At 47.5% G+C, this 16,410-nt stretch overlaps 1 protein-coding gene and 1 pseudogene across 1 annotated transcript; both read right to left on the minus strand.

Moving 5' to 3' along the window:
• Positions 1-837: 837 nt before the first annotated feature.
• Positions 838-4,502, minus strand: LOC127337984 (uncharacterized). Its single transcript, XM_051364289.2, has 4 exons — positions 4,349-4,502; positions 3,719-4,265; positions 2,392-2,475; positions 838-1,070 (listed from the first exon to the last, which is right to left on the minus strand). The coding sequence occupies exons 1-4, from the start codon at positions 4,500-4,502 to the stop codon at positions 866-868; spliced, it is 990 nt and encodes a 329-aa protein (XP_051220249.1). The 3' UTR covers positions 838-865.
• Positions 4,503-12,789: 8,287 nt separating this feature from the next.
• Positions 12,790-14,140, minus strand: LOC127337985 (D-3-phosphoglycerate dehydrogenase 3, chloroplastic-like; annotated as a pseudogene).
• Between the last annotated feature and the right edge of the window lie 2,270 nt (positions 14,141-16,410).

Consider the following 16,410-nt stretch of genomic DNA (forward strand, 5'->3'; position numbering starts at 1 on the left):
AATGCCCTACTTTACATTACCCATTTGCTAAAATTTCCCGTTTGGATGAATTGCTGGTACTAGTTCAAATAATCTTCTCTTAATCTCACTCTAATCGCTAACATGTAGTTACCCCTTTGCCCTTGAGTGGATTAATCCAAACCTTGGCACCCGTACAACTGCATCTCTCTCTCCCGTACGTACACGCAGGTGACGCCTGCGACGACCGGTCGGCCGCCGCGACCAAGTCCCAGCACCGCAGTCTCTTTTCCCTGCCGCGTCCCTCTCCGCACCTCCCTCTGCGTCCCTGTGATAGGGCGACCTCGCTAGGGACCATGGATGGCGGTGGCGGCGCATCCCAGCGACTCGCGGTCCATCTCCTAACAACTGATTCGTGTAGTGGAGAAGGGGACGACACCAAGTCGGCCTTGTCTGCCTCGAGCCTAGCGATCTTGGATGGCAATGGAATTGCTGGTCGTTGGCTCGTTGCCTAAGACTCGGAGAACTCAGATAAGAGAGAAGACTCAAAACTCGAATAGATAAGAGGAGAAAGAATATAGGTAAGGAGAAAAATCAGAGCTGATCAGATCTATCCAACGAATTTTAGAAAATAGTTTTGACACTAGACACAACAACGGCCGTTGGCAAGGTTATCCTACAGGCTGAACTAGTGAGGTACCGTCAACCTGAGCTCTGATACCAACTTGTGACGCCCCAAAACCGGTACCATGAGGATTCCAGCGATCCTGCCGAAATCCGCACGATATCGATCCAGAGACGCCCTCCGACACGACGTGCGCGACGAATCGCACACGTGATGCCAGAGGAATTAACACGAGCGGTAACATTACAACAGGATTACAATAGAGCCCACAAGAAACATATATTACAACAACGACTCCAACGAGTCAAGATACAAATATACAATACAAAGATTCGAATCATACAGAAGATCAAATGCGTCCGAGTACAGACAAGATACAAATTGGACTAAGAGTCCTGAAGATAACCAGTGGCGTCCATAACCCCGCCCAGGCCAAGCCGGAAAGGTAACCTTGCTAACGTCGTCTTCATCGAACATAACTTCATACCTGCCCGGTTATGTCCCAAAGAAGCAGCAATAAGTACGGGTTCGTACTTAACAAGACTTCAAGACGTATAAGCATTCGTCAACCAGTCGTCCTTTGTACTTGAGGCACGCAGGGGACTTAGAGGACGCAAGAAGAACGTCATAGGCAATATGGTGGGGTTAAGCGGCAGCGCGCAAGCACTAAAAACCTATAGAGACACTCTACAACAGTCGTCTAATCAGAGAAGATGAGAGAGCGCATAAACTAACAGTTCTATACTCTGCAAACATAACACAGCCGATGTGTTCCCCCCTCGCAAGGAAGTACTTACAAAGGCACTCACACGGTGGACAAGTTTTATTAGGTAACCATTGTAGTAATGCTATATTACTACGCAAGTTATTATCAAATTATTAACATCAGCATAAAGGTGTAAGTTGTTCTATGATCGAGTTAAACAATTCCAAGTCGTCCATAACCGCGGACACGGCTTATCGATAAGATGTACACCCTGCAGGGGTTGCCCAAATGTAACCATACGCATGTTCGACCCGCTTACGACAGGCGATGTCTCACAACAAGACCGTTCCCAGTTCAACAAGAAAGTCTAGGGGGGCCACCCGACTAGGCTACCCGTATCGAAGTCCGGCCGTACTCCGAAGCGGACTCAGGGTTTGCGTTAACGGCTAGGCGTGCAAACCACACGCTTCGCTAAACGTTCCGCGGGGTACAGTACAGAATATAAACACCCGAAGGCAACACGAAGAAAACACCCGAAGGCAACAGTAAGTAAAGCATGGCATACATGGCATAGGCAAATAAAACCAAGGTTGTGGCCCCCTTTTCAACTGACTTGAGAAAAGGTAATGGGTGAGGGGGGGTCCCAATAATCTTCCCCACGCATGGGTAGAGCGCTCAATCTCGGAACAGATAACAAGAACTCGGGTCCTAGGGGACATTAGCGAGTCAAAGTTCCGATGCTTTCGCAAAGGGGCTCACAGATGCCTCTGCTTACAATTTTAGTTGTTAACAATAAAGTAAGTGTGATTATCTCCAACAAACATATCCAAAAACCATGTGTCATGATTCCCCAATAGATAACCCGATAAGATAACGATAACGGTAACGAGATATAAACAGCACTAGCATGCACTACGACTCGCAAGGCAGACCCGATAACCAAGCAATAGCTGTAGGAGGTGGTGGTGGCAATATGGGCTGCTTGAGGTAACAAGTGGATAGGACACGTGACAAGAACGCAACTCAAGGCTAGCATAAGAGAGAAGGCAAAATAAAATAGGTGAGCGACTCCTGCAGAGACAGGAGTATATGAAATGCTTGCCTGTTAAGGATTGTCGAAGAACATCCGGAGGACTTGTCGTATCTCACACACCACTTCGCGATCCTATCCGGGAAGAAGCAAATGCTACAACAACCAACGGATGCACATCTCAATACTACGACAAAAGAATCAGCATGATCATGATATGATATGCATGACATGGCAAAACATGATGCGGCGACGCAACTTATCCAAATTAAGCGGAGTCGGAACCCCGGACAATCAAGTTAGGTTGAAGTTGCATTTCTACCGACAAAGTTAAGGGTTGTTTAGCATGGCATAACATGGCAGGGGTGAGCTATATCAATATTAAGCGGAGCGAGAAAACCTAGTCGGTGTTCCGAAATACTCCGCATATATGTTAGGTGAACATGCATAACTATCAACGCGCGACATGATGCGAGATGCAAACAGGCATATAGATGGCATATTCATGATCCTTATGTTTTTTTGATCAATTTGGATATATGGTTTGCCCAAATTGGATTTGTAAAAGTGCAAAAACAAATAGTTTGAAAAGCATCTGATTGTGATATTCTGAAAAACGAATTTGAAATTTGGCGGGAGAATTTTTGCACCGGGCTAGAACCTGGCTAGCCACGGTCCATGACAGGTGGGGATGCTAGGCCAGCGAGGCAGAGGTCAAAAAGGTTGGTTTAATGCGCGCCCAGGGGGACTCGAACCTGGCTCTCCACTGGTGAGGAGCAGAGACGCAACCAAAGTGATGTCGAGTAGATTTTGTAAACATACAGGGAACAGACCAGGTGAAGCATCGCTGAATTTAGCTGAAGAAGTGACACTACGAACTGAATTTGACAGCAGCGAGCTCCTGTAGACGCGAAACTGCACAGATTTTAAAGCTTCGTCCACGACGAATATGGGCACCGTTTTGAGCGAAACAAGATATGTTGAGCAAGATGGATGTGCCAAGATTCGAAAGAGACCGGAATGGTTGGAAACGGTGCACGGTGTCGACGTGGAGGCTCGCCGGAAAAGGGACCGACGAAACAGCATCTGACTGAAAAACTGAAGACAGTTTTCTGGACCGATCTTTGGAAGATGATGGCGTCGCCGATACTGCGCCGTTTGAGGTGATTCAAAGATCAAAACAAAGCTGGAGATGGTGTGCATCTACTGGGACAAGAATCTCGAACGGAGGTGGTCTGTGCCGGCGGGGATCTTCGTCGAAAGTTGATACCGTGAAACAAAACCAAAACTGCACCCTTTTGTTTTTCGATTTCAAAACGAACTCGTTCTCCCGTCTCTTTTCTTCCTCGATCCAAGGTGTAGAAGCATGCAGGGGAGAGGAAGAGGAGGTACTGCTCACCCTGGGGTGGTCGGTGACGAGAAGGAGGGGCTGCCGGTGACGAGGACGAAGGGGAGGCCGGGGTAGACGACGGAGGAGGCGTGGACGAGCTCAAGCAGGTGCAGACCTTGCTGTAGCAGTAGGATGAAGGCGGCTTGAAGGAGACTCGTGCACGCGAGGTAGAAGCAGGGTGCAAGGACGGAGAAGCTCACGCCGGTAGTGGTCGATGCGACGCGGTTCGATGTTGTACTTGGCGGCGAAGACCGAGCGGATGATGAACACGGGCGTTCTGGTAGACGTCGGGTTGTGCCGATGACGAGGTACGGGGAGAACCAGGTGGTGTCGAGGACGTCCGCGGCGGAGGCGTGCAGACGACGGAGAACGTGGGCGTCGGGCGGGAGGAAGCGGAGCTTGACGGACGGAGAACGCGCGGATGGCCGGAGCAGCGCCAGCGCGACGACGTCGACCAGATCATGGCGCGCACGGGTCTTACGGCATCGGACACACACGGACACGAGGATATGAAGAACGGAAGCAGAGGAGTGGCGGCTGATGGAAAGGAGTGGAGCTAGGGTTGCAGGGCTAGGGAGGCAACGAGATTTTTATAGAGAGGCGAGTGATGGGATGGACGTCCATCAACAAGAAAGCGACATGCAGTCTTCTGGATGTGCTGCCGTACAATGAAGAAGAAGACAGCAAGGATTCTGTGATTGGAAACTGGATCAGGTGGGCTGCTTCGGTGAGGCTTGGGCCGGGCTGCTCCAGGATGCTTCGTGGAGAAAAGAAAATGGAAGGTGCCAGCCATTGTATTTTCCTGAAGTTGTCACGTATTTGCATAGGAGAGCACACAGAGAAAGATAGAATGGCGGTAAAACAAAGATGGAGGGATATGAAGAAAAACAGGGAAACCCGGCCAACATTTTTCAAACCATATTTTATTAAACTAGTTTGTCCAAAAAAAATTGCAAATATCTTTGTTTTGGGTTTTGTTAAATGAAAAGGAGAGAGGAGGGTTTTATTATATATCCCATATGAGAGGAAAATAAAATAGATACGGTTTATAAAATAATTTTATTTAGTAAAAACATGGATGATATGATGCATGATGCCATGATGATGCACAAAAAGAAAAGAACAAACAAATCTAGTAGGGGTACTACCCGGGGCCGTTACAATCGACACCACTAACAAGGGATCGCGCCCCGAGATCCCACGCCAAGGTACGGGGGAGAGAGGTGAACTATCGGGTCTTCAGGCGACGTGTCGATCTTCTCGACACCACTAACAAGAATTCTTGCTCCATCTTGTTCTCGTCGACACCACTAACAAGAAGTCGTTGTTCCGCTGTCGACGATGCGCTTCAGTTGAAATCCTCCGAAGATTGGACCTTATAGGTGAGGGGCAAAGATCGTCCAACCCACGTCGGAACCTAAGACTCGGAGAACTCAGATAAGAGAGAAGACTCAAAACTCGCAAAGATAAGAGGAGAAAGAATATAGGTAAGGAGAAAAATCAGAGCTAATCAGATCTATCCAACGAATTTTAGAAAATAGTTTTGACACTAGACACAACAACGGCCGTTGGCAAGGTTATCCTACAGGCTGAACTAGTGGGGTACCGTCAACCTGAGCTCTGATACCAACTTGTGACGCCCCAAAACCGGTACCATGAGGATTCCAGCGATCCCGCCGAAATCCGCACGATATCGATCCAGAGACGCCCTCCGACACGACGTGCGCGACGAATCGCACACGTGATGCCAGAGGAATTAACACGAGCGGTAACATTACAACAGGATTACAATAGAGCCCACAAGAAACATATATTACAACAATGACTCCAACGAGTCAAGATACAAATATACAATACAAAGATTCGAATCATACAGAAGATCAAATGCGTCCGAGTACGGACAAGATACAAATTGGACTAAGAGTCCTGAAGATAACCAGTGGCGTCCATAACCCTGCCCAGGCCAAGCCGGAAAGGTAACCTTGCTAACGTCGTCTTCATCGAACATAACTTCATACCTGCCCGGTTATGTCCCAAAGAAGCAGCAATAAGTACGGGTTCGTACTTAATAAGACTTCAAGACGTATAAGCATTCGTCAACCAGTCGTCCTTTGTACTTGAGGCACGCATGGGACTTAGAGGACGCAAGAGGAACGTCATAGGCAATATGGTGGGGTTAAGCGGCAGCGCGCAAGCACTAAAAACCTATAGAGACACTCTACAACAGTCGTCTAATCAGAGAAGATGAGAGAGCGCATAAACTAACAGTTCTATACTCTGCAAACATAACACAGCCGATGTGTTCCCCCCTCGCAAGGAAGTACTTACAAAGGTACTCACACGGTGGACAAGTTTTATTAGGTAACCATTGTAGTAATGCTATATTACTACGCAAGTTATTATCAAATTATTAACATCAGCATAAAGGTGTAAGTTGTTCTATGATCGAGTTAAACAATTCCAAGTCGTCCATAACCGCGGAGACGGCTTATCGATAAGATGTACACCCTGCAGGGGTTGCCCAAATGTAACCATACGCATGTTCGACCCGCTTACGACAGGCGATGTCTCACAACAAGACCGTTCCCAGTTCAACAAGAAAGTCTAGGGGGGCCACCCGACTAAGCTACCCGTATCGAAGTCCGGCCGTACTCCGAAGCGGACTCAGGGTTTGCGTTAACGGCTAGGCGTGCAAACCACACGCTTCGCTAAACGTTCCGCGGGTACGACAGAATATAAACACCCGAAGGCAACAGGAAGTAAACACCCGAAGGCAACAGTAAGTAAAGCATGGCATACATGGCATAGGCAAATAAAACCAAGGTTGTGGCCCCCTTTTCAACTGACTTGAGAAAAGGTAATGGGTGAGGGGGGGTCCCAATAATCTTCTCCACGCATGGGTAGAGCGGTCAATCTCGGAACAGATAACAAGAACTCGGGTCCTAGGGGACATTAGCGAGTCAAAGTTCCGATGCTTTCGCAAAGGGGCTCACAGATGCCTCTGCTTACAATTTTAGTTGTTAACAATAAAGTAAGTGTGATTATCTCCAACAAACATATCTAAAAACCATGTGTCATGATTCCCCAACAGATATCCCGATAAGATAACGATAACGGTAACGAGATATAAACAGCACTAGCATGCACTACGACTCGCAAGGCAGACCCGATAACCAAGCAATAGCTGTAGGAGGTGGTGGTGGCAATATGGGCTGCTTGAGGTAACAAGTGGATAGGACACGTGACAAGAACGCAACTCAAGGCTAGCATAAGAGAGAAGGCAAAATAAAATAGGTGAGCGACTCCTGCAGAGACAGGAGTATAGGAAATGCTTGCCTGTTAAGGATTGTCGAAGAACATCCGGAGGACTTGTCGTATCTCACACACCACTTCGCGATCCTATCCGGGAAGAAGCAAATGCTACAACAACCAATGGATGCACATCTCAATACTACGACAAAAGAATCAGCATGATCATGATATGATATGCATGACATGGCAAAACATGATGCGGCGACGCAACTTATCCAAATTAAGCGGAGTCGGAACCCCGGACAATCAAGTTAGGTTGAAGTTGCATTTCTACCGACAAAGTTAAGGGTTGTTTAGCATGGCATAACATGGCAGGGGTGAGCTATATCAATATTAAGCGGAGCGAGAAAACCTAGTCGGTGTTCCGAAATACTCCGCATATATGTTAGGTGAACATGCATAACTATCAACGCGCGACATGATGCGAGATGCAAACAGGCATATAGATGGCATATTCATGATCCTTATGTTTTTCTGATCAATTTGGATATATGGTTTGCCCAAATTGGATTTGTAAAAGTGCAAGAACAAATAGTTTGAAAAGCATCTGATTGTGATATTCTGAAAAACGAATTTGAAATTTGGCGGGAGAATTTTTGCACCGGGCTAGAACCTGGCTAGCCACAGTCGATGACAGGTGGGGATGCTAGGCCAGCGAGGCAAGTTAGGTTGAAGTTGCATTTCTACCGACAAAGTTAAGGGTTGTTTAGCATGGCATAACATGGCAGGGGTGAGCTATATCAATATTAAGCGGAGCGAGAAAACCTAGTCGGTGTTCCGAAATACTCCGCATATATGTTAGGTGAACATGCATAACTATCAACGCGCGACATGATGCGAGATGCAAACAGGCATATAGATGGCATATTCATGATCCTTATGTTTTTCTGATCAATTTGGATATATGGTTTGCCCAAATTGGATTTGTAAAAGTGCAAGAACAAATAGTTTGAAAAGCATCTGATTGTGATATTCTGAAAAACGAATTTGAAATTTGGCGGGAGAATTTTTGCACCGGGCTAGAACCTGGCTAGCCACAGTCGATGACAGGTGGGGATGCTAGGCCAGCGAGGCAGAGGTCAAAAAGGTTGGTTTAATGCGCGCCCAGGGGGACTCGAACCTGGCTCTCCACTGGTGAGGAGCAGAGACGCAACCAAAGTGCTGTCGAGTAGATTTTGTAAACATACAGGGAACAGACCAGGTGAAGCATCGCTGAATTTAGCTGAAGAAGTGACACTACGAACTGAATTTGACAGCAGCAGGGAGAGGAAGAGGAGGTGCTGCTCACCCTGGGGTGGTCGGTGACGAGAAGGAGGGGCTGCCGGCGACGAGGACGAAGGGGAGGCCGGGGTAGACGACGGAGGAAGCGTGGACGAGCTCAAGCAGGTGCAGACCTTGCTGTAGCAGTAGGATGAAGGCGGCTTGAAGGAGACTCGTGCACGCGAGGTAGAAGCAGGGTGCAAGGACGGAGAAGCTCACGCCGGTAGTGGTCGATGCGACGCGGTTCGATGTTGTACTTGGCGGCGAAGACCGAGCGGACGACGAACACGGGCGTTCTGGTAGACGTCGGGTTGTGCCGATGACGAGGTACGGGGAGAACCAGGCGGTGTCGAGGACGTCCGCGGCGGAGGCGTGCAGACGACGGAGAACGTGGGCGTCGGGCGGGAGGAAGCGGAGCTTGACGGACGGAGAACGCGCGGATGGCCGGAGCAGCGCCAGCGCGACGACGTCGACCAGATCATGGCGCGCACGGGTCTTACGGCATCGGACACACACGGACACGAGGATATGAAGAACGGAAGCAGAGGAGTGGCGGCTGATGGAAAGGAGTGGAGCTAGGGTTGCAGGGCTAGGGAGGCAACGAGATTTTTATAGAGAGGCGAGTGATGGGATGGACGTCCATCAACAAGAAAGCGACATGCAGTCTTCTGGATGTGCTGCCGTACAATGAAGAAGAAGACGGCAAGGATTATGTGATTGGAAACTGGATCAGGTGGGCTGCTTCGGTGAGGCTTGGGCCGGGCTGCTCTAGGATGCTTCGTGGAGAAAAGAAAATGGATGGTGCCAGCCATTGTATTTTCCTGAAGTTGTCACGTATTTGCATAGGAGAGCACACAGAGAAAGATAGAATGGAGGTAAAACAAAGATGGAGGGATATGAAGAAAAACAGGGAAACCCGGCCAACATTTTTCAAACCATATTTTATTAAACTAGTTTGTCCAAAAAAATTGCAAATATCTTTGTTTTGGGTTTTGTTAAATGAAAAGGAGAGAGGAGGGTTTTATTATATATCCCATATGAGAGGAAAATAAAATAGATACGGTTTATAAAATAATTTTATTTAGTAAAAACATGGATGATATGATGCATGATGCCATGATGATGCACAAAAAGAAAAGAACAAACAAATCTAGTAGGGGTACTACCCGGGGCCGTTACATATAACCACCCAATTACGAAGCGGTGTTTGATGTCATCAAAGTATTCCTATGGTGTTAGTGATTAACATGATCTCATGGACGAAGGATTCAGGTTACAATGCATTTGACAGCTACAACAAAATGAACTTTAATGACTTGATCTTATTGCTACGCTTACTATGGGTGTGTGTCCATCATATCATTCTCCTAATGATATGATCTTGTTACTAACAACATCCAATGTTCATGATCAGGAAACCTTGATCATCAATTAATCAACAATCTAGTTAAACGAGAGGCTTACTAGGGACTCCGGTTTGTTTCAAAAACACACATGCATTAATGTTTCCACTTAATGCAATTATAGCATGAAATATAAACATCTATCATAAACACAAAGATATAACAATAACCATTTTATTATTTCCTCTCGGGCATATCTCCAACAATGTCCTATCCACATGTTTATCCTAAGCAGCCCATAATGCCACCACCTCCCACCTATTACCTGTTGTTTGGTTTATCAGGTCTGGCTTGCGAGTCGTACTGCATGCTTAGTACCTTTGTTACATCTGGATATCGTTATTGCTATCGTTATCGTTATCTTATCGGGTTATCTGTTGGGGGATCGTGTCACATGCTACATGGTTATAATCTGTTGGAGAGAATCATGGTTACTTTAGTTGTTATAATTGCTAAGCGGAGTCATCGGTGGGTCATATGCTTTGGATTTGTGATGGCTCAATTGTGTTTCTTGGAAACTTAGGACCCGAGTTCTTGTTATCTGTTTCGAGACTAAGCGGTCTAACCACACGTGGTGATAGTGGGACCCCTCAACACTGTCGGAATCTACAACTTTGTCCAGTGGCCACAACTAGATTGTAACGTTTCCTTTTGGTTGCGTGCGTGCAAGATTGTTACTTCTGTTTACTTTTGGGGAAGCCTTGGAGTGCCTTGTAACCCCTTGTTATTATATGCATGTATAGATGCGGCACACATTGTTAAGAGGTCATCCCCTGGTGGGCTCTGATCCTTCTTAGCCGTGTACGCAATAGCTGGGTCCGTTTCAGAGCTTCGGCCGGACTCTCGACGGGTAACCTTAGGTGGCTTCCTGGACATTGTTGTAGTGAAGGAGAGTACGTGTCGTGATATCCTCCCTTTGCTCGGTTGGATTGATCGTGCGTGTGGGCACTTTTGGGCACCCTTGCAGGGTTAAATATTTTCGAAAAGCCGTGTCCGCGGTTATGAATGACTTGCAACTGTATGACTCGATCATAGAAAACTTACACATGTTGTTCCAATACTAATAACTTGCGTAGTAAGATAGCACAACTTTAATAATGACTGGTTAAAACTTGTCAACCGTGTGAGTGCTTTTGCATTGCTTCTTCGTTATGAGCGAAGGTGATATATGTCTTGGCTGAGTATTGTTTGCTGTAGTATATAGTTAGTTACCTTATGCGCTCTCTTACCTTTTCTAATATACGGAAGTTGTGAGTGTCTCTAGTGCTTGCGCGCTGCCGCTTAACCCCACCATACATCCTTGACGTTCCTTTGCGTCTTCTAAGTCCCATGCGTACCTCACGTACAACGGACGACTAGTTGACAAAGCTTTATACGTCTTGAAGTCTTGTTAAGTACGAACCCATACTTATTGCTGCTTTTGGGATAATACCGGGAAAGTATGAAGACGGGTTCGATCAAGTCGGCGACGTTAGCAAGGTTACCCCTTCCGGCTTGGCCTGGGCCAGGTTGTGACGCCATTGGTTATCTTCAGGACTCTTAGTCCAATTTGTACTCTTGTCCGTACTTGGACGTATTTGGCTTTATGTATGATTTGTATCTTTGTATTATATATTTGTATTCTTGGCTCGTTGGAGTCGTTGTTGTATATAAGTCCTATTGTGGCTTGTTGTAATGATTACTACTTGTGGTTGATTCCACCGGCATCGCGTGTATGTTTCGACGTGCACGAGGTGTTGGTGGGCGTCTCCAAGTCGATACTGCGCGGATTTTGGCCGGATCGCTGGAATCCGCAAAGTACCGGTTTTGGGGTGTCACACAGCATCATCGACATATTATTTTTACATTCAAAGTTTGTTAGTATGTTAGTCGGCAGTTGAAGAACCATTGGAAAATATTTTCCTTTTTGATAGAACATGTCAGGCCGGGAGTTCATGAAGAAGAAACACATATTGGATTAGTTTTTGAATTTTTGATAGTGATACTTAGCGAGAAGGGTAAAATTTTGATTTAAGGTACATTAGTTTTCAACACCCAAAAACACTAAATTAAATTTATAAATATGTTGTGCAGATGTAAATGTCATATTTACCCAAATAAAAGCACGAGAGTACAACCTGGGAGCGAATTGACATTGAAGTTCTTAGACTACCCATAGTGGGAGTAACTTAGATAGTAACATAGATGCCACCTAGGAAAAAACGATGATGAGGCGAGTAATTAAGGAGTAGAGAGACAATTGAGGTAACATAATATGTTACCTTCACATATCGCTTCCTAATGAAAAATGAGTCTAAAGTGTAATATCGTCAGGAGCTTGGTTGATTGTCAGTTGCTACATAATGTACGAAGCTTTAATCTGGTGTGTAAGCAAGTTGCTAAATACTGTACGAAGCTTTAATCTGATGTGTAGGAAGCAAGGAGGAGAAGCAATGGAAACATATATAACTAATTACTACTCCCTCGGATCCATAATAAATGTCAGAAACTTAGTATACTAAGTTAGTAATAAGTGTCGGAAACTTAGTACTCCAATTTCCGACACTTCTATAATAAATTTCCGACACTTAGTACTACAAAAGTTGTACTAACTTAGTACTAAATTTCCGACACTTATTATAGATCGGAGGGAGTAATTGATTTCTTTTCGTATAGAAAGGCAACATATATAGAAAATAGGAAGCATGGTGCTACCGTCGTGGAACATTCGCACGGGTATATCCAATTGAACTAGGAAGCAAATTTAAGCTTTTATGTGTTGGAAGCAGACTGCATTAGAAACAAATTTACTGAATATCAAAGCATAGTAGATGTACCATTTATCCTGGGAAAAGTTGTGGCCGTTCGTCATGCATTACGGTGCTAGTTTAGGGGAATCCCATCAGATGAACCTCGGTCTCCCGCCCACGATTACGGTGCTAGTTTAGGCTGTCGCTCTGCAAAAATGATGGCAGGGGTAGCACATATCCCCATGATTCACACCGCCGATGGATGGTAAATGGATAGGGTGTATACCTGACTCAGTGCTAAAAAAAGTCTCTCGATTAGGCCGGATTATTATCTTCTACAGGTTGGGTATCTAAAAAATATGACTTATTAATAACTCTATGAGGGGGTCATGTCTGCACAGTACAGGGGTAGGAGCAGCGAGAAAACAGAGAAAGTTTTTGCACGATTCAGATCGCACTCGCCAGCCTTGAGCTAGGCGTTGGCCTGCGCTATATATGTTCCTGGCCATGCCGCAGATGATGACGATGCCGTGCTCCACGGCGACAACGGTCGTTGACGACAACGCAGCCGTGCTCGGTGGCGGTGGGAAGATCGACGTTATTGATCCTGAGCCCGGCGCAGCCCATGACGCGGAGCCTTCCCCCGGAGGCCTCGAAGACATCGCACCCGACCTTAGTCACGAAGCGTACGATGAGCGCGTCGTAGAGCGAGATCTTAGCTCGGAGCTCCTCAGGGGAGAGGCCGTAGGAGCAGTCGACGTGGACGAACTCCCGGAGCAGCGCGATCCCCGCGGCGCCGAGCTTCTCGGCGACCAAGACCGTAGGCTTCCCTCGACGGCCCCGAGGCGGATGGGTACTTGCTGCTGGCGGCTTTCTGACCCATTCAGTACCTTACCCTTGTATATGACAGGTAACTCCTTGCCGTTGCGTATTACCAAGAAACTTGTAAGAAATCACTACTCAAACATTTGAGGACAGAAGTTTCCAGGCCATCTCTCATAATCCCTTGTCATAGACGTCGAGGTTTCTCCACTCAACTCATATGCCGGAGAAAACCTAGAGGATGTCTGCAGTGGGCGAACATTCCACGCACCCTGTGAGATTTCATTCTAGGTGCAGCAGTTCATGACAGCAACAGCAACACCTCCTGCAAATTGAAGCAGCAGTACATGGACTGCAAATGGAAGAACGCCTTACAACTCTTGAGCTATGGCATTTGAAGTTTCAGATACTGGTTGTATCTTTTTTGTGAGTAATTTGGCCAGGTTTTGAAGCATTTGTAATTCTGAGTTAATGCTGCCGATGTAGAAATGCTGCATGACCAACAAAAGTTTCAGAGAATGCTCCCAATCGAAAAGCCTATATATGCAAATTCTAGTTGTAACAACCAGCAAGACTAACACCACTATTTTGAATTGGCAACTTAATTTGTTGCTATTAATTGTTACCGAAGTACTGCAATGAATTTATCAGTCAAGTTCTTACCAAGAGAGCCGACTTGCACATCAGCTCCATGTGCAGCTCATGCAGAGACGTCTGAACCTCGTGGCACTCCTTGCTCTTGAGCTCATTCTCGATCGGTCATCAAATCTTCCAGCAGCCTCCTCCTGCACTCTGCTTTCTCATTCAAGAGCGAATAGTACTCTTGCCAGACCTGGCCACACAATCGTGATTGCCCTGCTGGCCTGCTCAACGGTCTCCTGCGCTCCACCCTCACTAACCTCCATCACGGCAGCACCGTCGTCGGCAGACGCCCCCCAACATGGCGGCGGGGGAGGCTTTGGCGGGAGACGGCTCTGCCTGCCGCCGAGAAGAACTTGAGCGGCGCGATCCTATGCCAGGTCATGACGCCCCTCCGGATGTAGTCGGGTGTGTCATGCAACCCTTCGTCGAGCAGTGGGTGCCTCTGAGGAGCTGGTGCAGCTGGTGACAACGAGCAGGACCGCCGTAGAGACCGACGAAGAGGATCTGGAATCCCCCGCAGAGAATAATCCGCTGATGGCCCGACCCCAACAACAACAAAAATCCCTGGTGGGCGTCTGGAAGCGTGTTGAATTTTACCCAAATTTCAATTCTCTTAGATGTCCCACTGCATACAACAATCTTCACAAAAGACCCACTATATACACCATTCTTCACAAAAGTAGAGTAAAAACTCACCACTTACTTTCTTATCCTCACAAAAGTAAAGTAAAAACTCACCACTTACTTTCTAATTTTCTATGTACGTTTATCCTCTAAAGTATGAAATCATCATACGAAAAATCACTTGTTAAATTACATGGAAAAACACTAAATTATTTAAATCTTGTTAAATTTTCAGAAAATTGGATCACATGGAAAAAGTAAAGTTCTACTAAATACGTCATCCAACTCCTCAAATTTATTGCTGAAACAGTCATCCTTGACTAATTAAGCTCTTCAATTTCTTTTAGAATTTCCATCAATTATGATCTATCAAGCTAGATTCAGGAGAAGCATAGCTAGATCTAGTAATGAGCTGGACCCTTGCTGCTGCGACATGTGCTATCCGCCGTGTGCGCAAGATGCTGTTTTGCTCGAGCTACACATGCTAGCAGCTATGGGAGCACGTCCCAACTCTATTTTGCTGTTTGCCGATTTCTTCTTTTTGTCCAAATTGTAGTGGGCGCAAGCTGCTGTTTTGCTCGAGCTGGTTCTTCTTTTTGTCCAAATTGTAGTGGGCGCAAGCTGCTGTTTTGCTCGAGCTGGCCAGCCACTGGAGCTACATGCTAGCAGCCACGTCCCAACTCGATCTATTCTGCTGCTTGCATGTGTCTCTTGTTTTTGTCAAAATTGTTGAGATTTTCCTACCTTGTTAGTCAGCAGTCAGTATCTGTTGCAATCTCTCGCTGCATCGACTCTCGCAGCAACAGCTAGCCTCCATCTCTTCCTCCCTGCTCTACCTCTCCCGGGCGCATCCCCTCCACACCGACCTCCTCCTTCCTGCACGCCCCCTCCCCTCCCCTCTCCCTGTATCTTAGACTTCTGAAGGCGACGTGGCTGCTTGATGGAACCATGGATGTGTTTACCGAATCGCCGCTCTAGCTCGGGCCGCCATTCTGGTGCGCCGTTGTGCCTGATGCATGCCGAGAGGCATCTCCACATGGGTGTTCCATTTGCCGCGCGCAGGCCGAGCCCAGCGCTGCCTACAACTATTGCTGGTGCTGCATCTGAACGTGCCGCTGCTCGCTGCTAGCAGCTCGACGCCAGCCCTGCCTAGCCGTGCCCAGGTAGCAGTGCACCTGCCGTTGACCACACGTGCGCATGCCGGAGCATTGCTGTCGGCTATGATGAGCACTGGTCGCCGCTAAGCTGTTGTGCCCTGCTCACCTCTAAGCTGCCGCCCACGCTAGCGGCCGGTGCGGGCACAGGCGCAGGCGCAGCCGAACGATGCTTCTGACCACGGAACTGCCAAGCGCCCAAGCCGATCCTCCGGCGTCGATCGTCTGCAGTCCGCACGTTACTCGTCCTGGTCCTAGAACTCGTTGTCGTTTGCCATGGCCACCGCCGGCACCATGGCCTCCTCAAGCAAGGCGACGCCGTTCTTATCCGGTTCAAACCCTCTTCCTCCTTGTGGTAGCACACTGATTGTTACTGGCAATGGCGAGCGAGCCGCCACCGGCCGGATGTTTGATCGATCACGCCTTGCGGCCAAACGAATTAATAGGTTTAGTATTAGTAAATATCACGCCTTGCCGTCACGCAGCCGCAGTTGTGAGCCCTTGCCCAGGACATTAGACAGATTCGTTCGACTCGGTCCGGTAGCCTACTCCACCGCGCCGCCGCCGCTCACTCCGGCGGCCGGAGGAAGGCATTAGATTCGTTCGACTCGATCCGATATCCTACTCTGCCACTGCGCTGGCGCTCACTCTGAACGCCGGAGGCAGCCGAGATCAGCAGGCCACAGGAGCCTCGCGGGCGAGACGACCTTGACAACGCGCCGCGGGTCGAGACTGCACAGATCGGCAGGACACAT

The sequence above is a fragment of the Lolium perenne genome, chromosome 3 (genome assembly GCF_019359855.2).
Source record: "Lolium perenne isolate Kyuss_39 chromosome 3, Kyuss_2.0, whole genome shotgun sequence".
NCBI classification, from domain to species: domain Eukaryota; kingdom Viridiplantae; phylum Streptophyta; class Magnoliopsida; order Poales; family Poaceae; genus Lolium; species Lolium perenne.

Coding starts and splice junctions, on each gene's coding strand:
- LOC127337984 (XM_051364289.2), bottom strand. CDS start 4,502: ATGGCTGGCACCTTCCATTTTCTTTTCTCCACGAAGCATCCTGGAGCA. Junction 4,266..4,348: donor GCACATCCAGAAGACTGCAT/GTCGCTTTCTTG, acceptor CTGCAACCCTAG/CTCCACTCCTTTCCATCAGC. Junction 2,476..3,718: donor TCGTCACCGACCACCCCAGG/GTGAGCAGTACC, acceptor TGGTTGTTGTAG/CATTTGCTTCTTCCCGGATA.